This window comes from Anas acuta, chromosome 3 (genome assembly GCF_963932015.1).
Source record: "Anas acuta chromosome 3, bAnaAcu1.1, whole genome shotgun sequence".
In the NCBI taxonomy this organism is placed as follows: Eukaryota; Metazoa; Chordata; class Aves; order Anseriformes; family Anatidae; genus Anas; species Anas acuta.
Window position 1 is genome coordinate 19,409,313 of NC_088981.1, and position 27,822 is coordinate 19,437,134.

Sequence of the window (27,822 nt, forward strand, 5' to 3'; positions counted from 1 at the left end):
AAATAGCACAAAATTGCTGTGAATATTAATATTGTATAATGCCCATATGACATGTGCTTTGAAATGAACTTGGAATTTTTTTGGAGAGATTGCAAATCCTGTATTTTAATTGCACCATCGAGAGACATTGTGTTGAAAATATGCCTTAAATGGTCAGGATAAGCAGGAATTACATTTTGGAGTCTTACTTTAAAAACAATAGAGGCATCTAGTGGAAGTGCTTGAGGACTGCAACTGTTAGGGAATACATCAGCACACAACTCATTTCCCTGCATTACTTCTTCCTGGATTTAATTTCAGGAACTGAATGACAAATGCCAACTGTGTCTATGCTTTATTTAAGAACAGGTTAATCTTAAATTCAGTGTTGTTTAGGCACTGTGAGGAGAACCTGATTCAGGAGCCTAAGACATTTTTTCAAATGCGATCCAAGCAAGCTAGACCATAGAAGAATTTATATCTGTACTGATTACAATGCTTTTTCTTTAAGATGTGGCCAGTCACAGTGCAATTTTATAGGCCTTGGCTACCTAAGCCATTAGATTCCTTATAAAACACGATTGGATTAGGCATGCAGAGAAGTGATCTTTTAGGCAAACAATGAGGATATATCCAAGTCTTAACACAGAGGCTCTCCATAGCTGTATGATGAAGGGGTATGGTTTCCATGCATGATTCGCAACCTCAGACCCTCTCTGTGTGAATTGATTCTTGAGTTTTCTTTTAAAAACCGATGGGTTGAAGTGGGGAGTGTCAGTCTTCCTTTAAAATACAACAAAAGAGAGATCCCCTCCCATCTAATACTTCAGCCTTTAAAGGACTCGCCCAGGACATAGAAGAGGAAGTTCAATTTCCTCCTCAGCCTGATAGCACACCTGGACATTTTGTGTCATGCTACATACTCGGGGGGGAGGAGGAGATGACCCAGCAGAAATCTGAAAGCTGGCTCTTCTTTGCACCCAAGGAGAAACCCAAACTACAGCCAGACTAATAAGCATACAAAAGGCATGGAAGTGCAGGGCTCGGTGACTGCTGCTTTTTATTTTTCCCCTCCCCTCAAATTCGAGCATGCTACAAATCTATTCACATGCCCTTGCAGAAAAAAAATAAAAATTAAAAATTAAATAGGGCGTGGATCCTCGCTGCTGGTTTCCAATCTCTAGGCAAATCTCACTGAAAAGAAATTTAAATACCAGGCACATGTTTGCTCTTGGTGTTTGAGCATCAGCATTAATCCTATAGCTCACCCTCACAACTTTCAACCGCAGTTTTATTACTTCCCCTGCTAACCACGTCGCTACTTATTTCTTCCTCAAATTTCCTTCCCTTGCTGTGGCAGACTTCTTCCCCAAATCGCACTGCGGGCTCGGAGTGGCATGCCTGCTGTTCTGCCTCGTCAGCAGCGCAAAACCTGACGGCGAGCGCGTTACGCCGCCAGGTGCCATCGCTGCTGTGGAGCTTTGCCGAATTTTAGCAGCTTTGCGCCTCGCACCGACCCTGACCAGAGGGCAGACCCCAGGCAGAGAGGTCTCGGGGAGAGGGGGGGAGGACACGGTGCCGTGCCGAGCACGATCTCCGCGGCTCCCCTCGCTTTCAGCCCCTCACACCCGTGAACCCCTCACCCTCCCCGGGCCGTGACGCCGGAGCGGGCGGGCTCGGGGAGGTGTCGCCCCCTCGGCGGCCAGCCCCCGGCCGGGCGGCGCTCCCGCTTCTCCCTCCCGCAGCTCCCGGCCCTCTGAGGCGCCGGGGCCCTGCCGGGCGCCGCCGCGTTGCCATGGCGCGTCCCGTTCGGCCTGGCCGGGCCTGAGCGGCGGGGCCGCAGCCGGGCCGGACACCGAGGACCCCGAGCCTCGCCCCGGCCGCCGCGGGCTGCCGGGGCCCGCTGGCCGCCGCCCCGCTGGCCGCCGCCGCGCCCCGCCGCCGTTCCCCTCCGGCCCGTGGCGGCGGCGGGCGGCGGGCGGAGCAGGGAAAGATGGCGGGGAACGGCGGCGGCGGCGGCTTCGGGGAGATCGTCCAGCTCAACGTGGGCGGCACCAGGTGAGGCGGCACCGAGATCTGCGCCCTAAAACGCTGCGGCCGCCAGCCGAGGGTGGTGCGGGGCGTGGAGGGGTGGGATTGCGGGGCAGGGGCTGCGTGAGGAACGGTGCGGGTGTGCCCCTCGAAATGCTCGGCCGTGGCACCGTGCGCGTTACGGCGTGGTGGAAGCCAGGCTGTCCGAGCCTGCATGTTGCGTGTAAAGCCAGCCGCAAGGAGCAGGGATTACTCCCGTTTTAAGAGCGTCCTTGCAGAAAGCAGGCTCGGTGTTGTCACTCGGGAGCCTTCCTTAAAGGAGGGTGCTGCCAAAGCCGGCGCAGAGAGCTCTGCTGCTGTAATCAGGCATTGGGAACAGCCCCAAGAAGCTGTTCGTAACTGAGGCATCGCTGTGGGTGAGCTTTGCCCTCAGGCTAACTTTGATGTTGACTCGGCCCCCATTTCGTGTTACACTGAGTGAGGCACCTCGGTGAGCTCTGGCCCTGGAATGACAGGCCAGGTCGGCCTTTAGATTTCTGTTTTAGTGGGATCACAAAGATGCCTCAGTCTGGTGTTTTTAAATGGTTCTTCCTTATTAAATGCCTCTGCAGAGAACAGACAATTACAGGGCGTGAATCAGAATACATGAATACACGTCTTCAGAAGGCTTGCCTACATAAATACGCAGAATACGGCAAACTGACAAATGTGTATAAGTTTCATTTCTGTTTGAAGGGTTCTGGAGTAGGAAATGCATGCACAATCGTTTACCTTTTAATAGGGAGACAGTAGGGCATAGTACCAGCCTGTGTAAGAGGTCTTGGTCTTCTGCAAGCTCAACTGCCCTCGTAGTGCCCATCTTGGAAGGATGTGTCTGAGCCAGGCTTTTCAGCTTCCAAAGGCAGGTGACTCAAAGCTAGCAGCAGAGTTGTTCTGGACAGCACATGGGAGAGCCTGGAATAGAGCACGCGTTTTTTTCCTATTCATTAGCTTCTGTAACCTGTATTAGAAACCTGAAACTCCTAGTTCTGTTTGGAGAGCTGTCTGATAGCAGTAATTCTGTGGATCTGGTACGGAGACCCAGCTGACCACGTTTCCTCTGTTTGACATGAGGTTCCCACTGCTTCCAGGGACAGCCAGAGCCTGTCTGCCATGTGCTGTAGCTCCAGCAGTTGCTGGTCTCAGGTTTTGTGGGTTGCTTAGCCAAGAGTGCAAGCCTCTTGCAAGTTAACTGTCACAGCAAGTACTGTAACAAATTCTGTTGATCCTTTACCTCCTCAATATGTAGATAATTCTACAAGCGCAATAGACTATGAAAGCGGTTGTTTTATATCTGACACTTGAGTAGGTCTGTTTCCAGTTGTCTATATTCTTTGACATAACAGTCAGTTGCCATGTGCTTTAGATTATTTGAGGATATTCTGCTCATTTTGCCTGATTCCCCTTCATATGGAGTCTGCCCACTGTGTGTTAGGTGCGTGGAGCTGCAGATGTAGTTATGCATGTCAGTGTTGCTCGCTGTGCTTCTTTCTACGTCCTGGAAAGGAGTACTCCAGTTCGTTGTTTACATAGATTAATGTGTCAATATTAAAAGTTCTAAAGTATATGTTAGTATGAGGGATTGCTTACTAAACTAGTACCACAGTGTTAAGGCATGGACAGAAAATCCTTGAGCTGTCTAAAAACAGTGATTGTGCAGAGCAATGAAATTGCCAGGAAATGAACAAGGAGTCAGTTGCTGGCTCTCTTTTTCCCCCATACTCTTCCCCTTTACTCTTGAAGTAAAGAAGGGCAGTGGTCTGTATTACTGCTGATAAAAGCTGTGCCCCAGCAAATCCACAAGTGAGAAATTACACTTAGAAGCCTCTTTCCATTTAAATAGCCAACTGTTCTCTTTTTTCCCTTTGTAGTAAAGACTGTGTACATTTATGCTCAGAATGCTGATGCTGTGGATTTTCTGTTAAGAACAGATTTGTCATTGTTGTGCTTGAAGGGAGCAGCTACACAATCCGCATTTTATGCAGAACGGGTGGTAGTTTCATATGGCTTTTATGCTTCTGACTCCCTTTAAGAGTACAAAGTAATGCTTTTTGTTTACTTTTTTTTTTTTCCTTTCCACAGCTAGAAAATATAGGCAGTGAAAACTGTATAAACTATGATTAAATATTTGTATTCTAAAAATAGTTGTAAAAATACTTGTAATACTTGCAAAATTCCTGTACTGTACAAAAAGTTGTCATGGAACTTTACCTTGGCATTTCCTTTTTTAATTCCTGTTAATTAAGTGGTCACCAAAGGTTTCTTAGTCATGACTAAGAGCTCATTTTGAACTCATTTTCTAAGCTGCCAGTCCAGTTGTCTTCCTTCATGTTAAAAATGGGATTAGTATAAAGGAGTTCTTAGTTATTTATTATAGAAAATACTGTCTGGCATTATAAACGATAATTCGTGCTATTGCATAATATTATCATTCAGAGTAAATATTTTTCTCACTTTTAACTATTAAAACTATTTTAATAGCTTTTTAGAGGCCCACTATTTTATATTGTGGGCCCCTAAAAAGGGCCCAAAGAGCAAAACTGCAGACAATTAAAATTACTGTAAAATATTAACTTGTCTGAAGTTACTATAAAATATTAACTCGAATCATGTTGTAGTCTTTTGCAATGTAAGGTGTAGCACCCTTTGACTCCTGTGTAAGGGTAGCATGGTGTTAATGACAAATATAGTAGACTGTTGATAAACTTATGTTTTAACGGCTGGGTTTGTGTGTGTGTGCATTTGTGGTTTTATTTATTTATTTTAAAAGCAATGATGTTGGCAAAGTGTGAGAAACAGAGAAAGGTTGTTTGGGACAGCTTGTTACAAACACACAAAAACAACACTGCAGATACTTCTCATCATACTTAAAGGTGATCTGTGCAAAGAAGCTGCAACCTCTTTGACTTTGTGAAGATGTAGCAATCTCAAACTTCTCTGACCCATTTGATGCCAGCTTTGTAGGACATGTCACAGAATTTGACAGAGGAGACTGCTTTCCTGTTTTCTGGCTGGTTCTTAACTTGTAATTTTGGTCTCCTAGGTTCAGCACTTCAAGACAAACACTGATGTGGATTCCAGACTCCTTTTTTTCCAGGTAATGTTTCATTTCATAACACAAAGAAATGTTGATAAGTATTTTCAGAAATAATATATACATGTATTCTCTGTTCTAATTTATGCCAGGAATAAGGTGTTACACCATTTTTTCTCCATCTCAAGCAATGGGATGGGTTCATCTGAAATAAGGTGGTTTCCAATAGTCTTCTGCTGTCTTGGATTGTGCTCTGGTTGCTTGTGTGTGCTGAAAAGTTGTCACTTTTCAGATAAAATATCCTGGAAATAAGGCAGCAAATCTGCAGGAAAGGGAGATGCCACTGTCTGTTGCTATTTTGCCACTTGTGATCTTATTGCCCATATACAGTGGCACTATCTTTAATGTTATATGAATTATCCCTGTACCTAGAGTTAATTAAAAAGTTTTAAGGTTTTTAACCCATGTTACAGGATCTGTGGTATCTTTCTGCTTTTATCTAACTACTGTTACTACTTCTATAGGTTCTGCTGTTTGTACTGTAGTAATTTTGTGCTGTTGTTGCCGTACCTCTACCATCAAAGTTAATCCCAAACTCAGAAAAGAAAACTCAAGTCTGGCTATTTTGCTTCCTGGCACTTGATTTTTGTACTCTAGACTTCTCTCCCAATGAAAACCTGGCAACTGGCATGGACAGGCAGTATTATCTGCTTCTGTTATACTGAAATGTTCAGATAAATGGAGAACCAGGGAGTTACCACCTTCTCTGAGGTGTGGAAGGAAAAGCGCAGTAAAGAAGTCCTCAGAAGTTTCTTGTTTTCCCAAAACTAAGTGTACTGCCTAAGGAGGTTGCTCTGAAACTCATCCAGTACTGAAAAATATCTATGAGGTCATTGTCATCCACAGTCAGATGGGATTTGGAAATAAAACTGTTGTTGTTAGTGTGTTTGCTTCACATCTGTAGAAAGAAGCTCTGGTGGTGTTTTCTACTGATCTGGAGCAAGAGGACTTTGATCTGATGGGAGAGAAGCTTTGAAGTAAAACAGTGTTAAAAAACTCAACTCTCCCATTCCTGCCCGCTAAGTACCCGCAGAATGGATTGTTTATTCTTCCTTTTTTTTTTTTTTATATATATTTTTTTTTTCCAGCAGCTTTTAGTGATTTACTGGGTTGTAACAAACTATGCAGCCCTCTGGGTGCCTCAGAAGAGTTTTCCATCCTTTCAGGCTAGGATCTTCTCTTTGGGAATCTGAAAGGTCTGTACGCAGGTTTCAGCCTTTCCTTAGGTTTGTGTGCACAGCTCCTTTGCACGGGAGAAATGATCTGGTATGTTCTCCCCTGCCTCCCCTCCAGCTTTTATGCTTAACCTAGGCAGTTTTCTTTGCTCAGCTACATTGTTATAACAAAATGCAACTTACAGCACACAAATAGAGCAGAGTAGCGTCATCGTGTATTCATGGCAGTGCGTTCCTAGGGGACATCTAACAAAGATTTTCTTTGTTCTAGTTTGCTGAGTGGAAGAATTTCAACACTGAAGGATGAAACTGGTGCTGTGAGTAATAAGCCTGATAAATCATTAAATTAATGTTATGCTTTTAGTTAGGTTCTCTCCTAAAACACTCTGGGTGTTAATGGGATTTACGCTGCCCAAGTCAGTTATATTAAAAGCATGGAAAGTGAATGGTCAAATGAGAAAAACATTTACATTCCTAGGCTTATAAAACCTTGCTTTGTCTTTTCACAGTATTTTCCTCTGTCATTTTTGTATTACATAACCCCTAATAGTAGTGTTGCAGAAACCTACATTTAAAGTGCTGACAGCACTATCTCTGCTTCAGAGTCTGTGAGGAGTACTGTTCAATTGGACTTTTGTTTGTATTTGGGACTTATCATTTCAATAGGAGGAAAATAGAGAACTTTGAAATCTTTTGAAAATGTCACTGTGTTTTCCTTGCCTTTTGGTGCAGGGAGTGGTGAGATTCAATACCAAGTCTGCTGTTTACTTTTTTTTTTTTTCTTAATAATTTCAAAACCTATTTACCATACTGTTTGTGCTATTGTATGGGAGAATGTTCAGGAGTCATTGTAAGTCATGATCTGGTTTTACGTAGTGAAGACTTAAAATATCAAAAAATAGCATTTTTTTGTTTTGTTGCTGAAGAAGTGTATGTTTGTGGCTAGGACAGAATAAAGGTCTTGCAGGTATAACTACTTGCATATCATGCTGCCAAAGTCAGGTTGCTAAACTTTCATGAGAATTGGTGACATCTCTGTATTTCTTGGTTCTTATCTTCGTTCCAAGATAAAAGAAACTGGAACAATGAGCATATTTTTGTGCTCATTCAGCATTGTACAGACAGTGCAGAGACAGCAACAGTGTTTTTTTTAACTGAAAAACTGCCAATTGCTGTATTGGAGAGGGATGGGTGACTTCCATTAGATAGGTATTGCATGTGTAGTTGAGCAATGTTGACATGGAAAAAGAGTTTTGTTTGGCAAATATATATATATATAATTTATATATATATACTGTATATATTAAACATATAGCAAAATTTCCATTTCAGTCTGTGTATATGATACTCTTAAAAGGGAAACTATAATTACAGCGATGTTGAGTGATAAGGCACACAAGTACTTTGCTAAGAGCATAGAGGTAGTTGTAATGATAATAGACTTAAGGGTGATTTAAAAAAAAAAAAATCTTGAGATTTTATTACATTTACTGAATTTTGAACACGATAGAAATTCTGAGTACTCATTGACCTTTGTGGAGTCTCTAGAGCTTAAGTGTGTTATTTTTGTTTTTTGAAGTGCAGCAGTGTTTGTATATACGTCTTTAAGAATGTTGAACTACTGCGTGGTAGAAAAATGAGAACAAAGGTGCCTGAAAACCCTTGGCTGCGTTTATCTGCTGTCAACATCATCTTCAACTCCTCTTTCCCATGCTTAGCACAAGTAAGCATGTTAGTTGATGGTTGCTCCAAAATAATGCTAAAAGTATGTCATTTTTTCCTTGCAGATATTTATTGATAGAGATCCAACAGCGTTTGCACCCATTTTAAATTTTCTTCGCACAAAGGAGTTAGATTTACGGTAAGAAGTTCTAATTATTGTAAGTAAAAATCAGTTGGATCAGTTGCATTAGAAATTGCTTTTCAAATGGGAATTGTTCAGTTTTGCTCAGTTGGGTGTCTAACATGATTCAGCTGCCTTGTGACTCTGGGCCCATGTCTGGAGTGTGCGTGTGTGTGGGTATATATATATGTGTGTGTGTATATATATATGACTTGTTGAAGGCAGAAGGAGCAGAATAACATTTTGATAGTAAATTCTTGTAGCTTAAGCCACTTCTGGCAATGCATTTCTCTATTACCTCAGTATCTTTAATTTAATTTAAAAATTATTAATGTTAAGATAATTTTGAAATCTCAAAAGCATTAACACGTTAAATATGTTTGGCAGTGATTCTATAAACTGTCAGGTAGCTTTATATTTATGTTGTCTAATATCTGGTTGTATGCAAATATACAAGTCTTACTATGTCCACTATGTGTTTTTGTTTTTTCTTTAGGGGTGTGAGTATTAATGTTCTCAGACATGAAGCTGAATTCTACGGAATCACTCCTTTAGGTATTTTTGTTTGTTTGTTTTGTTTTGATATGAGGTCATCTCATATTTGTTAGTACTGTAATGACCTAATTGCAAATTCTGGGCACTAGTAACCCTGTAGATTTTCAGATTTCCTGATACAGGAGGTTATTTGAAATAATGTCTTGTTTTCAGGGAAGTGAAAGCTATGGTCATACTGTTTTTTTCCCCTCAGTGAGAAGACTGCTTCTGTGTGAGGAACTGGAACGCTCATCTTGTGGCAGTGTCCTGTTCCATGGCTACCTGCCTCCTCCAGGTATTTTTGTGTACATGGCCTGATGTTGCTTGCAGCTGCTTACTGCTTGAGTTTGTGGGAGCAATTGGCTGTCAAACTATCTGGAGAGGGCTTTCATATGGAAAGCTTGAGATGAATGGTTGAATTAGACATAGTTCAAAAACAAGATATATCTGTGTGCTATATGAAATGGTGTACTTACAGTACTGGAGGGAGGGTGGCATGTTAATACTAAACAAACTGTGTGGGCCAGCGTAGAGATTCTTTGAGAATATTTTAGATATTATCAACACTCTTTACTTTCTGAAGTTACAGTTACTTGACATACCCTCTGTCAGTAGATGACAAATCATCACAAATAAGCTTCTCTTAACAATATTAGTACGTTACGTTTTTACTTCTCTGTAGAGATGAATGCTGTTCGTGTATTAACCTGAAGACTGTGGGTTATTTAGCCAATTATTGACAATTTTTCTGAGATAGTTCCTTAAACTGGTTGTGAGTGTCAAAGCAGAGAGCAGAAACATTTTTTATTTCAGTACTGGGATATATCCTATAATCCTTAGAGCTGATGAATTAGGCTTTGGATTAAAATGCACAAATTTTACTTCTTTATTTTGAAAATGAATGAATATCTGTTATATTGCTGAAGCTTATGGAGTGGGACAAAACATCTCTTTTCTTTTATAGGCATTCCCAGTCGTAAAATAAATAATAATGCTGGGCCACCAGCTGATGTTAGAACTGGTCAAAACTGCTCTGAGAGTGAGATTCATGGAGGTGGCGTCCAACCTACGCTAGCCGGTACTGGAGAAGGTACAGTCAGGCTAGGTGAGGGATGTCAGTCTTAAAACCAAAACAAACTGCAAAAATCATTGTCATTGGGAAATAAAAATGGAGTGACTGTTTTTGGTTTCAGTGTTGTTCTATGTTTGCCTGATCTTAAATTGCTGAACGTTTACTTACATACTTTTCTTTAGGCAGTATTTAAGACTCAGTGTTGCACAATCAAGACACTAGGCTGAGAAGAAAGGCGAACTAAAGTTCTTCATGCAGTGTTAGTCTGGCCCCTTAGACAAATGTCTTACACTGTACTGGAAGCCATGAGAAAATACTGACAGGCCAGTGTCTCTGGTCATTATTTAGGAACATGAATCTCCTTCCTGCTCTTGCACTTCTTTCGTGCACCTGGTGCTTTTTTTGCCTTGCAGGAGTCAAGAGTCTTTAGTGCAAAGGTAGTCTTTGTTTGGCTATGTAAAGTACTTTCTGTATAAAATATTTAAAAACTGTAAACAAGGTAGAATTGGCTTGTGTCATTTTCCAGGTTTTGGCTTTGTAAGCAAAACTGTGTTCTGAGAATTGCCATCTTTCTGCTATAATTGTGTAAATTGCAGCAATATTAGGAAAATCCTGAGTATGTTAAAGGTGAATGTACATGCAAGTAATACTAAAATAAGCCTTTTCCTGAGTTACTGCAGGTTTGGAAGAGGGCAGTAGAGTTTCTTATACGGCGATGATCCTCAATTTTCTTTAACCATTTTTTCAGGGAAAAAAAACAAACAACAACTGTTTTCAGAAATACAAGCATGTACTTGTCTCTTTATGCTTAGCAACACTTTCTATTATGGTGACTGAGATGAAAAGTTTCTGTTAAATATCCTAGCAGGAGAGTCCTGCCCTTTTCTGGATGTCTTTGCTCATCTTTTTTCCAATACCCATTGTTTGACTGACTTAAGTTTTATTGTTGGTTGTAGGATTTCCTGTGGACCCACGGAAAGTTTTAATAGTAGCTGGTCATCACAATTGGATAGTAGCTGCCTATGCTCATTTTGCTGTTTGCTACAGGTATGAATGAAGTTGCTTTGCCAGACTACAGAAATCTAACAAATGCAGTAAAAGTTCTGCTTTGGTAAACCATAGCAAATTGGTTTACTCCGAAATAAAAGTAGATCATGTGCACCCAGTGTGTTTTTATAAATATGAAATACCATTCCTGCTCATGTAAATAAACTGCTTGACAGAAACTCAGATTTTAATGCTTTGATGTCAGTTCCTGATGCCCTTGCAAAATAAATTAATTAAGTAATGGAATCCAGTTGTAACTGGCAAATGGTACCTGTTTTAAAGCAAGGTTTTAAATGAAAGATTCGTTTAAAAAGTTCTTCATACTGCTTGTGTTTGAAGACAGTCTGAAGTGTGGGAAGTTAGACCATCAAAGAGCTTGAAACAGTTCATAGATTTTCTTTGCTATGAGTGATGTGTTTTGTCTTTAAACTCTTGTCTTTTTGGCATAAGTAGAACTGTTACGCACTTGCTACTTCACAGGGATGGCTGCAAAGTGTTTTTAAATGTACTGTAAACTGACTGGCTAGTTTCTAAGATCAGGTGAAGATAAGTGACATCTTTATATTGCAGAAGCTGTTTATAGTTCGCATCTGGTAGTCTTAAAATGGTGGCCAACCTTCCAGTGGAAGATAGTGTTTTAAAAAGAACTGTTCTCAAAAACAACCTAACACCGATGTCATAGTGTGATTCAGAAAGGGGAATACAAAATGTAATGCGAAAAGCTTCTTTCTGGATACTACCATGCTGAAACCATATTTTGCTGCCTTTTTCACTATGTAAGATGGTAATTTACTTGCTTAAAACTCCATAACTTAAATCACATGTAACTTGTCTCTTGTATTCACCACTGCAATTCATTGTGGTTTAATTTGTGTTTAAGTAGTGTAAGAGAAACCATGTTTAAGTTCTAGCTTTCAATTATTCTTAATATGGTCTGATTAGAGAAGGAGGCAATGATTTGCAATTGTCTTTGTGCTAATTGTCCCCTCCTTAGGATTTTTTTCTCTGTTTCCCTTGGATGCTGGCTCACTTAAGTGAACAATTCTGCCTCTTTCCTGCCAGTAATCTACTTAATCAGGCTTATTACTGTTAAACTTCCGTCATTAATGATGCTTTTGAGGAAGCATGTCAGACATAAATGGTTGCTAAAAGAGGGCACAGGTCAGTATGCCAATTTAAAATGCAGTTTTTTCCTTAGTGACTCAAGGTAGCAGTCTTGTCTTGATTGACTTGTTTCCTTTCTGGAATTTGAAGGAATTCTAGCAATACCATGGTGGAGTTTTCCCACCTCCTTTCTGCTCCTGCACAGCTTTTTGGTAAATGTTTTCACCCCTCTCTGCTGTATCTCAGTATCTGCCATTTTCTTTTTGCTTATGGGTGAATTTTCCCAGGCTTTTTTAAGTATCTACTGTGTGAGCAGGCAGCATACACTTAAAACTACTTAGCTCTACCCTCAAATTTAAATTCAGCTTCCTTATACTACTATGTGGCAGTTGAATTACGTGATCTTCAGGATTATTTCAGTGTAAGGGCAACAACTGAATCTTAGCCAGTCTCTTCTCAAAGTAGTAGTTTATAGTGGACAGTGAAATTCTTGCAGAAATAAATATATTCATATATTTAATTTTGTGACTTTCTTTTAGGCTCCTTGTTAACAGATACTATTTAAATACTTAAGGTAGTTATTTAATTGAAAGGCTACAGCAGAACACAATGCATTCTTTAAAAAATTTTAAAAAAATATCTATTTTTTCCTTTAAGTACTATAGAAGTCTTTAAAATTTGGTAATAAGCTGGTGAGAAAGTCTTGGTTGCATGCAAAGGCTTATGGATATTGCAGTCCTGCTCTTAAGTTACTGTGTTACAATTTATTCTGCGTGCTACATGGGTAGGATATAGCTATCTGTGGTGCTTCAGCTCCGGGTAGGATGCAATACTGAAGTGAAATAATGGCAAAAAGTATGAGAGATGTTTCTGCTTTCTGTGTTAACATTTATGTAATTTGTGTGCTGAGAGTGTATGTTCTAGCTCAGTTGCAAAATATCTAGATAACTGCATAAAATTCAATCAGGTAAGCTATGCTTTTCTGGCATCATACTAGTCTTTAAGATTATACAGGAAAATGATTTTCTAAAAATAAAGTGTATAGCCTATTCAGTACAGTTAGTCTACAACATAATATGAACAGACATTGCGTGACTAGGTAGTACAACATCATGCCAGAACATGATTGAGTATCTTGCGTAATATCCATTCATTTGCCTCTGGAAATTAATAGATTTTTTCTAAGGTCTTATTCTCAACAACATCCTCTCGCATTTGGCTAGGCCATCTGCATTGGGTCAGGTTTAGACCAAAGTGTCTGTATCTGAATCTTTAATTTCTGCCCACCATTCCCTTCTTCACTCTTCCAGAATCAAAGAGTCATCTGGGTGGCAGCAGGTGTTCACGAGTCCCTATCTGGACTGGACAATTGAGCGAGTGGCTCTCAATGCGAAGGTGGTTGGAGGACCTCATGGGGACAAGGATAAGATGGTTGCAGTCGCCTCAGAGAGTAGCATAATCTTGTGGAGCATTCAAGATGGCGGTAGTGGCAGTGAAATCGGTAATTATAATTGCTTGATTGATTTGTTTTTGTGTTGTCCTTGTGCTTAACCAGAAAGGAGTTTGTGAACCTATTGTGAGGTATGTATGATCAGTAGTGTTATGTCATTGTGAAAGTGCTTTCTGAAGAAGCTGTAATACAGCAACCTATTACAGCATATTAACTTTCTTCTCTGTCATGCTAGGGGAATCCTTTCTAAAAATCGGAAAGGTGAATAAAAACTAGTCTGTTTGCTGAGCAGATACTAACTAATACTGAGTTTTCACGTTAAGACACAAATCAGAGTGAAACTTTTCATAGGACTTGTGTTTAAATCTAGGCCATAGCACAAGTTTAATAAAACTATTGAGATGGGAAGCTAGATACTGAGATGTTCTGATTTTTCCTTGCCTTTGCCTTATCAAAGCCATATTTTTACATGGAGATGATGAAAAGATCTTAGTTTTCTGACAAATGTAGTTTATAAATGGAATTTGGAATAAGACAATTTGTTCTTTTTGTAGCTTTGGTTTCTAGGTAGGGAAAAAGCACACTGTACTGACCTAAGCATATAGGAATTTCTGCTTGTACTTCTTGACACTGAAGGACTCACAGCTAGGGAAGCTTTAAAACAGCACAAAGAGTTTTTCAGAAGTAAATGTTCATTGGTACTGATCTGATGGCTTGTCTGACCCGTTTGTTTTTCAAATACAGGGCAAGTTGGAGAGGCATTGAGGGGAATGGCATTAGGAACTTCCTTTAGCCTAATCTCTGGTGTTTGAATCGCCACTATTATACCAGTAATGTCCGCTTCCTCTGGCAGCGGGTATTGCTAATCAAGTGTGATGGCAATCTCTTTATATGAGCAGCTCTCTGAAACTGAATGCAGAATTAAATTGTATTTAAATATATCTTCATAGTTGAAGTCATGAGAATTAATGTCATCGTTAAAGTGAAAATGACCAAATTCATATTTTGATACATGTGCCTTTACTTTAAAGGAAGAGCTTACTTTAGAGATGCTCAGGCAATTTCTAGCTCCATTAATGTCTGTTGCTGCTTCTTATGTTTAAATAATTTCAAGCACTAAGTCAGATTTGAAGACAGAGAAAGGCAAAGGTCTTCCATGAAATAAAAGAGCACTAGGCAGCTGCATTACTTGTGACTCAGAGTTCTTGCCTGTGATCACAATCAGCAAAATAGAAAAGGAGGTTCCATTGCGTTTAGTAAATAAATAAATCTGAAAAGTGTGGGTAAGTTGATTATGTGATCTCTCTGTTAAACAGAGTTGATACTATACTTGAAGCCTTTTCTTTCATTATTCACCCCTTCACCAAATCTTATACTAGTAAGCAGGGAAGAGTTAGCATGACATCTGTACTACTGTAATAGGTATTGCTTTAAGCACTATGCTACTACATCCCTTCTGCATTTTTTTGTGTGACTTAGCTGCTTGTGTTCCCTTGGGATTTGAAATAAGATATCTGAAGCAACATTTTAGATTTTTGTATATCAAATTCAAAGGCAAAAAATAAAAATATATTAAAATACGCCAACATCGTAAGGTTCTGATAACTCAAACTGCAACTGAAGGTGGCAAACAAATGAAGGAAGCACTTTGCTAAGCAGGCTGTGCTGCATTGAAGTGACTGTGAAACAAAGGAAATCCCACTTGGTCTCTCTTTGGCAGGGGGAAGGGGAAGAGAAAGTGCCTACAGAATTGAATCTTCTGACTAACAATCAAACTGTACTGTTTGTCTTCTGGCTAGTAGTGCTACTTGGTCTAAAAGAACTAAAATACAGTTGCATTTAATAGTAAGAATTTGAATACAGCTACCTTTTTTCCTTATAGTTGCAAGTGCTTGCATTCCTGCTTTACATTAGAGATACAATATATTGCTATCATCTCCTGAAAGAAACTGCTCATTCCAAACAGTCTTTGGAGCCTGGTGACACTGTCCACAGAAAATTGTGCGGGCTGGCATCTTTGTGATAAAGCTCTCCCAGAGCGCACTCTTTCCTTTCAATATTACTTACATAAGACACAGCTGCTGGATTGCTGCTGTAAGCAGTATTTTGCTGAGAGGGACCCTTAAGACAAGAGCCTGTCATTACATATAGCATTGTCTCCCCTGTGGGTGGGTCTCAAGATTGTTGAGCCTAAGCAGGACTGACACTTCAAATTCCTCCAGACCATTCAAGCTGTCTTCCTTGATTTCCTTGAACCTCATCCTTCTCTGGAGTAATCAATTCTAGTTGTTTCTGTGGATTTTTTATTATTGCCTTCTTCACATGCCTTGTACTGCTGAATCTTGTCTGTATTGAATGATTGTACCTTGCCCTGGAAAACAGTTTAGCATCTTAATTACAACGTAGGCATGCATTGAGCTTCTAGAGGGACGGCTGCTTCTTGGTTGGGAGTGGCACATTGTTTATTTGAGTTTGTCTGAAATAATGTTGGGAAGTTTTCCAGCTGTCAGATACCCTTGTTTTAAAAGATATGTCTGCTGCTGCAAGATATAAAGTGCATTAGTGGACAGTAATACTAATATGTAGACAGAACAGAATGGAATAGGAAAGTTTGTGAGTGTGCAAGTGTACACTTGGTGGTGTAATGTAACATCAGTACAAATGACTTTGGTATGTAGCAGGTAGTAAAGCTTAGTTGGGAATTACAAACAGAGTGGCTTTCAGGGCCAATTTGCAAGACTTTGCAGCTGGCGAACTTGGAAATTATCTCAGGCATTTTTAGCTCTCTGTAACTTTTAAATACATGGTACAATAAATCATACAAAATATCATATGCTATGTAAGTTTACAGTTCAATTAAAAATATTGATATTGGATTTGTAATGAGACTAAGAAACCTCTAAAGAGAGAACAGATTTGGGTGGTGGAAGTTGCGTACAGACTTCAGTAAACAGACCCATTCCAGCTGAAGTTTGTACAGTGAGAACAGGGATCCCTGTTCTGGGGTCCCTCTTAAAATTTGTGTCACTGGAACAACCTTGCTGTTATAGGTGTCTAGATTCTCAGCAAGCTGCAATTACTTTTGCTTCATTTTTATATTTGTCACGGTCATAATATTTTAGAATCTGGTAAACCTACTGACTTTGCTAAACTTCACGGTAAAATTATTACACACAGAAAGAGTTCTTTTGGGCAAGATCACAGTGCAGGAGGTAAGCTAATATTTGGTCTCTTCCCTCCCTACACCCACTTAAATAAGTCTCAGCTTTACTTGCAGTTCTAGTCTTCAAACAGCGAAGACCTCTGGTGAAAGATAGACTGGAGTGATTGATGTTGTTTTCATGATATTTAGGAGCCTTTCTGAAACATAGAAAAGCAGAGATGTTAAGGTCTGTTCTAACCGTAGTCATCAATGCCTGTCGTAATTTGTAGTGCTTTGGTTTTAATATTAAGTAAAATGTTTTTGATGCCACATTTTCTCTATTTGGAAGGGCGGTGTTTTCTGGTAAGTTAGTCTTATCTTCCAGATTTTGAAGTATATGATGATTGTGAAATCAAGTAGGGTTATATGTATGTATATAGCCTTGTAGTCTAATTCTGAAATGTTTTAAGACCACAGACCACCTCTATTTGAAAAAACAAACAAACAAACAAAAAAATGGGCATTAGGAGCTTTCAGTAATCCAGAAGGTAGTATGGCACAAATCTGCTAGCAAAAGCTGTGGAATTGCTGCTGCTTAAATGACACGCCATAGTCATGGCTGGATAATAAACAAAAATAACCCTATTTGCTTACTGTAATAGGATATATATATATATATGTATGTGTATATTATATATACATGTATTTTTTTCCCATTGTTGTGATATTTTCCTCTTTATTTTTCATGCGCTTCATAGACTCTTCTGGGTGTTTTGTGTTTTTTTTGTTTTTGTAGGAGTTTTCAGTCTTGGAGTCCCTGTAGATGCTCTCTTCTTCATTGGCAACCAGTTGGTGGCTACAAGTCATACAGGGAAAGTGGGAGTGTGGAATGCTGTGACCCAGCACTGGCAGGTGTGTTTAATTCAATTTTCAGTACCAGTTTTAATTTATTCATTCTGTCAGAATGCATGTGAAATAGAGAGATCCGTGGAGTCTGTGCGAGTGTGAGAAAACGGTTGAGCATTCATGTGATTAACAAAGCTTGTAAGGTAGCCAGATGTGCATCTTTGTGGTACAAAGCTAGATGCAATAAAAATACAAAAATTGCTTTGCAAATCCCAAGAGGCAGAAGTGACCTAAGGCTGACTCCCTTGTCTGCTGTAGTGTTCGTGACTAAGTTCTTATTCAACCCTTTAGTGACAGTACTGCTAACTAACAACAGATAATAAGCGTGGGATAGCACTGCTTCTGCAGCAGAGGCAGACAAACATGTTGGGTTGGTCTTAAAACAATATTTAAAGTCCTATCAATGCTTTGCAAAATCTTCTGTCTCAACAATATAATGCTACGTGACAAGCTGGCATTTGACAGTACTTGATAAAGGAACAAGACATAAGGAATAAAAACTGATGTCCAATATTCCTTTCTCTTGTTTTCAGAGAGGAACATGGAAAGCTTTCTGATTACAATAACAGTTCTGCAGTTTGGTGGACTATTCCTTTGGTAGTGAAGGCTCTCATATTGAAGAGTAGAAAACCTTTAGGAAGGGCTTATACCCCAAAATGTCACTGTTCTCTAAATTATTTTTCCTACAGAATGAGAATAGTTCACTTTAAATAAAAAATAAATAATAATAAAATCTTTCAGGGTACTTCCTGTGCCTGGGACTCTTTTGTTAGTGTTAGGAAGATGGCAGTTTTTCTCGTCTCCCTGTAGAATACATTGTTCTTGATGAGCTATAAAGACTTAAGTGGCAGGGGTGTACCTCTGATCTTTAAATGCCTCATGAGAATACATGGCATTTGCTTACCCATTTTCCATGACTTGCTCTGGACTTAGAATATGATCTTGCTGTAAGAGAGATGTTTAGAACAGTGCACCAATGCCCAATGCAGACCAAGACTTTTGTTTCCTTTCAGACTTGTTCTCCAGGTGCCTTTCTACATCCTTTCCAGAACAGCCCTTTCTAAGTTCTACTTTAAAGAATCTTAGTTTTTGCCAAGCTCTTCCCATGTTGTAATTTTTGTATTTGATGTAGCTTACCCTGAGGATGCAAATCTGACCTCTGTCTGTAATTAGTTCTGACATCATCTTCCCAACCTGGAGATCTGAGCAGACTAGCTGAGGTGGTTTTCCTGGTACTTATTCCTCTGGCAATGTTTCAGTGGCATGTAACAAGGAGAGGAAGTTTTGGAGTGCCAGATACCAGAATACTTAGTGTAACAGAATAGGACGTAGCAGATAAAGCAATAGAACATGACAGAATAACTCTCCTTGTTTTGACTAATGACCCAGTCAATTTATGCTGTTGGCAGCATTGTGGGTCCTCTTGCTCAGACCTCTCCTTGCAGTTGTTAATGTGTTCTGCAAGGCGATGAGTAAAGTGGTGCATCTGTTGATGGGTTCCCTCCACCTTCATTAGTTTTGTAAAGTTTTTGCAGCTGGGAGAGCTTCCTTTATAGACCTTAGATCCAGAGAACTTAGGAAGCACATTGCACCTTGATGCATAGATTCTTAGATGTGTTTTTTTATTTCCTTTCTTTCTGCTCTTGTGCTGCTTCTTTAAATTAGCCTGGAAAAAACGAAATGTTAAAGGGGGCAAGACATATTTTTTTCTCCTCGTTATAGAGATCTTTGCCTGTAGCAGATACATGCAGGGGCAAGAACTGGGTGTAGAAGAAATCTTTGAGGCCCAGCAACCTCCAGAAAACTGAGGAAGCAGCAATTTGACTTTTTTTTCTTTTGTTTGTACTAGGTTCAGGATGTTGTTCCTATCACGAGCTATGATACTGCTGGCTCTTTTCTGCTGCTGGGCTGTAACAATGGCTCTATCTACTATATAGGTAAGAAAGGGGCAGGGTGGAATAAAAAGGAAGTGATACTGAGCAGCTTTGTTCTTAAACTCTTTAGTCTATCTGCTCTATATCACATCAGAATAGCTTTGTGTTTTTCAGAGTAATAAACAAATGTCTCTTCCCCACAGACATGCAGAAGTTCCCATTGCGGATGAAGGACAATGATCTTCTAGTGACAGAATTGTACCATGATCCCTCCAATGATGCTATAACAGCACTCAGTGTCTACCTCACACCTAAAACAAGTCAGTATTGTATTGTATTGATGTCCCTCAAGCATCACTGTTTCACTGAGAATCTGTTAGAGATGTGTGTTTTTTTTTTCCAATTGGACATTTTCTATTGTTGCACAGTAGGGTGAAAGCAGACAAAGTAGCACTTGCACATAAACATTGATTTTTTTTTTTTCTTCCCTGAATCATTGAAATGAATAATGAGCACTGGATGTGATCGTTTCCCCTTATATCTGTACATATTTATAAATAGGTAAGTGATTGTCCCCTTGTGTGTAGCACTGGTAAGACTGCTCAGTGTTGTGTTCAGTTTTGGGCCCCTCACTACAAGAAGGATATTTACAGAGTTGCTCGTGTGTGCAGAGGAGAGCAACGAAGCTAATGAAGGGACTAGAAAACAAGACATACAAGCATCTGAGGGAACTGGGGTTGTTTAGTCTAGAGAAGAGGAACCTGAGGGGACACCTCATTGTTCTCTAAAAACTATGTGAAAGGAGGCTGCAGTGAGGAGGATGTCGGTCTCTTCTCAGGTGACAGGTGATAGGACATGAGGAGACAGTCTCAAGTTGTGCCTTAAGGGAGGTTTAGACTGGATATCAAGAAGAATTTCTTCATGGAGAGAGAGAACAGCCAAGCATTGGAATATGCTACCCAGTAAAGTGGTGAGTCCCCATCCTGGGAGGTATTCAGGAAACTTGTGGATGTGACGCTAAAGGACGTGGTTTAGTGATGGGACTTGGTAGGTCAGGTTGATGGTTGGACTTGATGATCTTTATGGTCATTTCCAATGTAGATAATTCTATGAAATAGGTACACGTGCAATCAAGTACATATATGTAAGTACAAAATATTACATTATACTTTAATACATTATGTGTATAATATACATTATTAATGTATAATGTAATAACACATAATGCATTGTATATTAACACTTATGCATAATGTGCCTTTGCTGGTTTTAAGCCTTTTATACAAGTTATTCACTTAGATTACTGTGGTGGTTTTACCTTGCTGGGCAGCTGTTCTCCACCACTATTGCTCTCTCACTCCCCTCCTCAGAAGAAGAAGGGGAGAAGAAACTATGCTGGAGAAAAAAAAAAAAAAAGCTCACAGGTTGAGATAAGGATAAGGTAATTAAAGGGAAAAGAAAGAGTGGAAATAACAAGGAAAAGCTGTGTGGAAGCACAGAGAGAGATAAAAAAGTACTTCCCATCAACGAGCAACGTTTAGCCACGTCCTGGGAGGCAGGGCCTCAATATGCATCGCGGTTGTTTGGGAGGACAGATGTCATCTGAACAACAACCCTCCCTCTCCTTCCCCTTTCCCACCTTCTATTGCTGAGTGTGACACCACATGGCATGGAATATCCCTTTGATTGGTTTAGGTCAGCTGCCCTGGTGATGTCCCTTCCTCACCTATTGCCCACCCTCAGCCTGCTGGCTCTGGGGTGGGGTCCTGATGCTGTGCCAGCACTGCTCAGCAGCAGACACAACACTGGTGTGATACCAGTGCTGTTCTAGCTACAAGTGCAGAGCACAGCACTGTATGGGCCACTGCAGGGAAGGTTAACTCTATCCCAGCTAGACCCAGTACAATGATAAATCTGATTCACTGAAATACTTAATGTTGAATTGCAGGCAGGGCAGAAACACAACCTTACTATTACATCTAACCATCTCATAACAAAATGTGCTAAAAATGGGCATCTGAATGATGTTCAGTTATTGTGTTTATGCACTCTTCTGTAATCACAGTGCAGCTACCTTTTAAATCAAGGGGAACAAGGTGGTGGTGGGGAATAAAACATCTCAAAGGAACCGTTTACTTGCATATCTGTATTGATATCATAGTGACCGTTTTAGCTATAGTCTTCCCTGTTCTTGCCTTGCTTTCCTCGCATTTGCCTCCCACTAAGGCAGAAGTAAACAGCATGTGGCACATATTGAACATGTCACTGTGAAAAGTGCCAAAATATCCACTTGGAATGTAGAATGAGATCTTCAAATGACTTTATCCATCTTTTATTTCACCTCCAGGAGAGAGGAGAGAATGAGAGGGTAGGCCATTGTTAACATAGTATTGAAGAGTGTGGTATGGATTTGAATAAACTTATTTGAAGCGGGAAAATACCCTCCCTGATCATGAGAAAAACATGAGTTAAGAGTGTTAAAAATAAATATATTTCTTATTGTGAAAACTTGGAAATACTGTTTTCTACCAGCTCATTACCTGACTCCAGTAAGACAAGCTTTAATTCCTGAAAGGAACAACTGTGTTCTTGCTTGCTCTAGGTGTAAGTGGCAACTGGATTGAGATTGCGTATGGCACCAGCTCTGGAGCAGTGCGGGTGATTGTACAGCACCCTGAAACAGTTGGGTCTGGGCCTCAGCTCTTCCAGACTTTCACAGTTCATCGAAGCCCTGTTACGAAGATCATGCTCTCGGAGAAACACCTTGTGTCAGGTAATCTTTCTCTGCGGCCCAGTTTGCATTGGTAGTTCTCCCTGCTCCTGACCACTTCAGTGTTCACATGCATTACTTTTTAATTTGCTTTGTTTCCACATTTGATAGAAGTGAACTGAACAGAGTTTTTATGGGCTAGATTTGCTTGGATCCTCTTCCTTAGACATTCATCTAAGCCCTTAGCTGTTAAAAAGCCTGGGCTTTATTTGACCAGATACTGGAACAACTAACTCTTTGCATCTTATTCCAAGGTTGCAATTGGTGGAAATAAATGGATTTGTAAACAAATACATCCCTGTCAAGTCTTACTGTTGTGGGCAGGTCCTTTAGGATTTGTCTTGCTTTAATAGCATTTCAGGAACTTTCTGGGTTGCAGCAAAATGTGCACCACCCCCTCCTGAGCCCTAGAGAAAACCTTCCTATGACTTCAAAGGGTCTTTGTTGTGCTCTCCTATGTTATGCTCAGGAAAGCATCTGTTGGTTCCAGAGAAGAGGTAATCTCTTCTCCTTGTGGAAGATTTTTTCACCCAGAGTCTAGCAACCAGGGCAGGAGACAGATTTACTTTCTGCTGTCCCCCATTTTTTTATTTTTGAAGTAACAGAAAACACACTATGCAATTATATTGTAAACAAACAGCCCAGGAGCCATCTGTTCTGCTGCAACTTGGAACTGATTTCATGCTAAACCCTCAGTACAAGGAAAGGTCACATGTATGTAGAAAACTGAGTAACTGACGAATGAGACAGAAGAGCATTTTTCTGTGTGGAGGGAGGGTTCTGCTGCCAGGCTGCTCTCCTGACATGTCTTGTACTAGCACATGCACGGTTCTGAAGGGTGCTGCTGGTACTGACTCAGTCAGGCCTTAATGTGTGTTAAACATGTGTTTCACCTGCCTCAAGTTTTTCTTTAATTTCTGAGGGAAGAGACAAAAGTAACTAATAGAAAACAGGACGTCTGCAACAATTTGTAGATTGTTAGATAATCGCCTGGTGTTGCTAGATAACATGACATGTGACTAAGCAGGATTTAGTCATTAATCTTGAAAAACTGTCATATAGAAAACTTTCAAGTTAAGCTTCTTCAATGTGTCATCCCTTGTAAATGTTACTGTACATCTTTTTCCTTTCTAGTTTGTGCAGATAACAACCATGTACGGACATGGACTGTGACTCGGTTTCGAGGCATGATTTCAACTCAGCCAGGCTCAACGCCTCTTGCATCATTCAAAATCTTATCCCTGGAGGAAGCAGAGAGTCATGGCAGTTACTGTTCTGGAAATGACATTGGTAGGATGTCTCACCAGCTTGATGTGCTGAGGCTGTATGTTAACAGGTCTCACGAAGGTTTAACAGACACTGTGACTTGCAAGTCAGATCATGGGTGTAAGCTTTTATATACTGCTCTTCCCTTGAAAAGATGGCAGGAAATACCATTTAGGCTGTGCAGAGTGAGTATGCTTACAGGGCTTAGTTTGAAGGTGAGGAAAAAAGAAGAAAAATTTTTGATCACAAATGCTGTGCTTTTTCCGTGAACAAACTGCTGTAGCATTTCACTTTTGTTTTAACTAGAGAACGACAGAAAGCAGGGAAGGCTGTAATTAAAACAGGTAACTGTAGCAGGGTTTGGGTTAACTGCAAGTTCCAGCTCACTGCTTATTTGGTTTTAAATGATACGCATGTGGAAAAATTCCAAAATGAATTCAAAGTCAGTTTACTGAAGCCCTGAAACTGCAGAGGCAAATGGTGGAAGCACATTGCTATAGCAAGATACTCAAGGAATGCGTTTCTGTGAATATGTGTAGATGGGTAGTTGAGATTCCTTTGTGGCCAGAGTCTTGTAAATGAAACTTTGGTGAACAGGATGGCCTATGGACACAGGGTGGGATCACAAGAAATCTGAGTAGGCATTTAGACAGCTAGGAGCTGTAAAGTAAGGAAGTACTTAGAGAGGCTTGATGTCTGGTTTTGTAGTGACATGCTAATTCCTGCAGGAACATCTGGGAAACTCAGAATGGACATCCTTTAAAGCAAATGAACAAAAAATACCGTAGATTTGTATCTGCAGAGTCTACTGACCAATGGATGGCTTTTTCTAACTTTTGGTCACCTTTGGTTCCCTGGTCCTGATGCTTCAAAATGCCAATAACCATACTAATACTAACTGGGTCTTTGGGACTGTGTGGGGAAGAGGATGAGCAAGGTCAAACACTGAAAAAGTGATTTTCCTTTTTTCTCTAGGACCCTTTGGTGAACGTGATGACCAACAGGTGTTTATTCAAAAAGTTGTTCCCATCACCAATAAGCTCTTTGTAAGGCTGTCTTCGACTGGGAAAAGGTACCTCCTGGATTTAAGTGGGAAAGAAGCAGGGCTCCTCGGGTGGCTGGGTCTCCCATCCCATGGGGACAGTTGCATTCAGCAAGCTTCTAATACGCTTGACAGCTCTGGCTGAGCTCTTTTTTGTTTGTTAGTGACAGAACTGTGCTTTATGATCTGCTATAACATAGAAGCCAAATGGTATTTTGAAAAATGTGCTTTCAGAGATGCACATTGTGATGGCTTCCCTGCTGAGCTCATGAAGTAAACATTTGTGTGCCTATACATAATCTGTACCTCACCCATGGTACCAAGCTAACATTAAATTTCAAAAGCTAATGCTGAAGTTGCAGGTGGCAGGGTTGTGCCTCTCAGAGGTATACAGGGTAGCAGTCTCTCTCTTCCTTTGTGCCTGTCTTTGAAGATACGAGAACCTAGAAAAGTGAGAGGCTGTCTTTTAGTTCAGGTGTACAATTTACTTAGGCTTGATTCCATCATATTCTATTACATGGCTACAGAAGTAAAGTTGCCAAATACAGCTACTTTTCTTCCTTTTAGGCTAGAAAAATGGCAGGGGATCAGAAAAGATGATGCATCTGAGTCCAATGTTTCTTACATCTTTTGCCTAGTAATTTTTCATGTGAGAAAATGTTTATGTTTTAATGCTATTGGCAACTGAGTTGAGAACAGGAGACTTGAAGGTTGCTGGTGTGCTTTTTTACTTCTGCTGGTTTTGCATGTAGTGGAGAGTTTTATTCAATGACTTATTTGGGCATTTCTTCTGTAAAAAGCTTAATACAGGGGACCATAAAAACAGATTACCCGGAATACATGAAGCTTTGGCATGGACTCTGGCTTAGTAGCTTAGTTTTGGGAGTCCCTTTTCTGTCGCTCTCCACATCACCTTCTAAAATAAGGGAAGAAAAAGCGATGGAGTTCTGGTGTGTTGTCATACTGCAGTTGTCAGGAGACAAAAATTATTTGTGTTGATAACCTTGGATTTATCATCCTTGGATTTTTCTCATGTTTTATGTGGTTAAATATGCTGTTTCTGCAGGTTAGTATCCTAGAGTATCTAGCGTAGGAAAGGGCTACTTGCCCCATTCTTGAATGCTCTCCCATTTTGAGAGCCTTAAGTTTCTGATCACTATGGACTGAAGAAGCACATTGAACACAGGGGGTTCCTCTAATAAAAATAAATAAGTGGTAATGCTGCAGATGGGGGGTGGGAGGGGCAGGGGCAGGGAGAAGGCATCACCTGCAGATGAGCAGCATGTCAGTCATGCAGGGGAAGAACTCTTGTCCGGAAAAAAGGTCTTTCTCTGATGACATTTTTATTGCCTTCTCTGAAAATCAAAATAGTGCAGCGTTTATTGGCCAAACTCTGCCAAGTGCAAGTGTTTTGAGAACTTGGGGTTTCTCTTTGTGTAGAATCTGTGAGATCCAGGCAGTCGATTGCACTACCATCTCATCCTTTACTGTACGAGAATGCGAAGGATCCAGCAGAATGGGCTCTCGGCCACGCCGCTACCTCTTCACTGGGCATGCAAATGGCAGCATCCAGATGTGGGATCTGACCACAGCCATGGACATGGTTAATAAGAGTGAAGACAAAGGTAAGTTTTGCTACACCAAAACTGTGGTATGGTTCTTTTGCTGTTTTCATTTGTGTGCCACTACTGTAAATGGATTCAGGCACTAAGAGCTGTCTCTTTCAGACGTTGGTGGCCCCACAGAGGAAGAGCTGCTGAAGTTGCTTGACCAGTGTGACTTGAGTACATCTCGCTGCGCCACTCCCAACATCAGTCCTGCCACATCAGTCGTTCAGCCAAACCGGCTGCGGGAATCTAATTCCAGGTAGGTCACAGGGTGGCACCAGCTGCAGACACCAAAGGTTTTACCCTTCAGGTAGGTGAAGACAGGTTTGGTGACCTGAGCACTGTAGCTAATTCCCCTGAATCGATGCCATAAGTGTCCTAAATCACACTTATGCTTCTGGATATGTGTTGGTTTATGTGTGTGCAGATTGAAGTACTGTATGAGAATCTGAAGCAAGTGATCTGGAAGTTGTTGTGTGGGGGTTGAGATGAGTATATGGCTTTTTTAGTAGGAGTTGGGAGCAGGGTATGTAGAAGAACTGGCTGTTATTCTCAAGCTAACATCACCTCTTTTTTTTTTTTCTTTTTTTTTTTTCTTTTGGAAGTCTCCAATTACAACACCATGAAACAATCCATGAAACAGCTACATATGGTTCTGTGCGGCCATACAGAGAAAGCCCCCTATTGGCAAGAGCAAGGCGGACGGAGAGCTTTCACAGTTACCGGGACTTCCAGGCTTTTAACTTATCCAGCAAAAGCCCAGTTGAAAAGGCAGCCCCTGCAAATGGGAATTCAACCCCGACAGAGGCGAAGAAGGCAACAGCTGAGGGCAGCACAGCTGAGAGGAAGGCAGGCCTGGCAACAACACTTGAAGTGCGAGGCACTGGCCTGACGGATGCAGGTGGATGTTGCAGCACAGAGGTTAACAGGCTGCCAGAGAGTTCGCTGGATGTCAAGAGAAGAGGACTGGAAGAGGAGAGTGAAGCCAAAGCAGAAAGCAAGAAGAAAACAGGGTTTGAAGGAGCTGGTTTCCTGGGGAGGAAGAAAGTGCCTCTCCTGGCCTCTGCACCAGTCCTTGTTGAAGGTGGACCTGAAGTACCTGGTGCGGCATCTCCATCACCTACAAAGACAGCTGCTTCGCCACGTCACCGGAAGAATGATTCATCTTGCCAGGACTATGGGTTGTGAAAATGGGACTGGTGGCAAAGATGAGGTGCAGGTGCACTCTGCCTGGTAGCAGACATGACACTCACTGCATGTTGCGGGTTTCTTCTTGAACGGGATTTCGTTTTGGTATACAGAATGAAAACTGTAAGGAAGCAGGTTGTGAGAAAGTACCTGGCTGCTGCCAAACATTTGAAGAGTCGACACATCAGTGTGCGGCTTTATGTAATGCTCCAAAATGTAGTGCGGTACTTGGTCCAAAATATTGTTGTGCATTGCGTAAACATGGTCAGGCATGTGCTATGTTGTGATTATTTGGGGTGTGGGAGGGAATGGGGTACGAGGGTGCTAGGGAGTACTTGGTTGCTTGGTGGAAGATGCCTTTCAGACACAGCGCGCATTGCTCTGTGGAGCTGCTGCTGTCTTGGCTGGATTCTGCCTGATTCACAGTGCTGCCTTTGTGGTCTTGTTTTATGAATGGGATTCTTGCTCTGTATGCTGCTGTCTGAAATCTGAAATGTTTTGTCCAGGTAAAGGAGGAAGCTATTTAAAATAGCATAGTATATTGCCTCTTAGTCCTAATAAATTGCCAGAAAAATGTTGCTTGTGCTTCCTGAAAATTTATGGTGTCAGATGATGGGTTTTTCTGATTGTGACTGAGAGCATGCAGAAAAATATGCTTG

General features: G+C 40.8%; 1 protein-coding gene across 2 annotated transcripts; it reads left to right on the forward strand.

Moving 5' to 3' along the window:
- The first annotated feature begins 1,701 nt into the window (after positions 1-1,701).
- On the forward strand, positions 1,702-27,741 carry KCTD3 (potassium channel tetramerization domain containing 3). 2 transcript variants are annotated; one of them, XM_068675986.1, is made up of 18 exons: positions 1,702-2,037; positions 5,093-5,146; positions 6,590-6,635; positions 8,106-8,179; positions 8,658-8,716; positions 8,910-8,990; positions 9,660-9,800; positions 10,724-10,814; positions 13,229-13,419; positions 17,307-17,422; positions 19,266-19,353; positions 19,494-19,610; positions 21,893-22,063; positions 23,195-23,350; positions 24,302-24,398; positions 25,809-25,993; positions 26,096-26,234; positions 26,581-27,741. In XM_068675986.1, the coding sequence occupies exons 1-18, from the start codon at positions 1,973-1,975 to the stop codon at positions 27,161-27,163; spliced, it is 2,454 nt and encodes an 817-aa protein (XP_068532087.1). In that variant the 5' UTR covers positions 1,702-1,972; the 3' UTR covers positions 27,164-27,741. The 2 variants fall into 2 exon arrangements, with proteins under 2 accessions (XP_068532087.1, XP_068532088.1); XM_068675987.1 differs by having other exon boundaries at positions 9,660-9,785.
- Positions 27,742-27,822: the final 81 nt, after the last annotated feature.

Excerpts from the sequence above, each read along its gene's own strand:
- KCTD3 (XM_068675986.1), top strand. The coding sequence starts at position 1,973 with ATGGCGGGGAACGGCGGCGGCGGCGGCTTCGGGGAGATCGTCCAGCTC. Across the intron at positions 5,147-6,589 it reads CCAGACTCCTTTTTTTCCAG|TTTGCTGAGTGGAAGAATTT; the intron begins GTAATGTTTCAT and ends TCTTTGTTCTAG. Across the intron at positions 10,815-13,228 it reads CATTTTGCTGTTTGCTACAG|AATCAAAGAGTCATCTGGGT; the intron begins GTATGAATGAAG and ends TCACTCTTCCAG.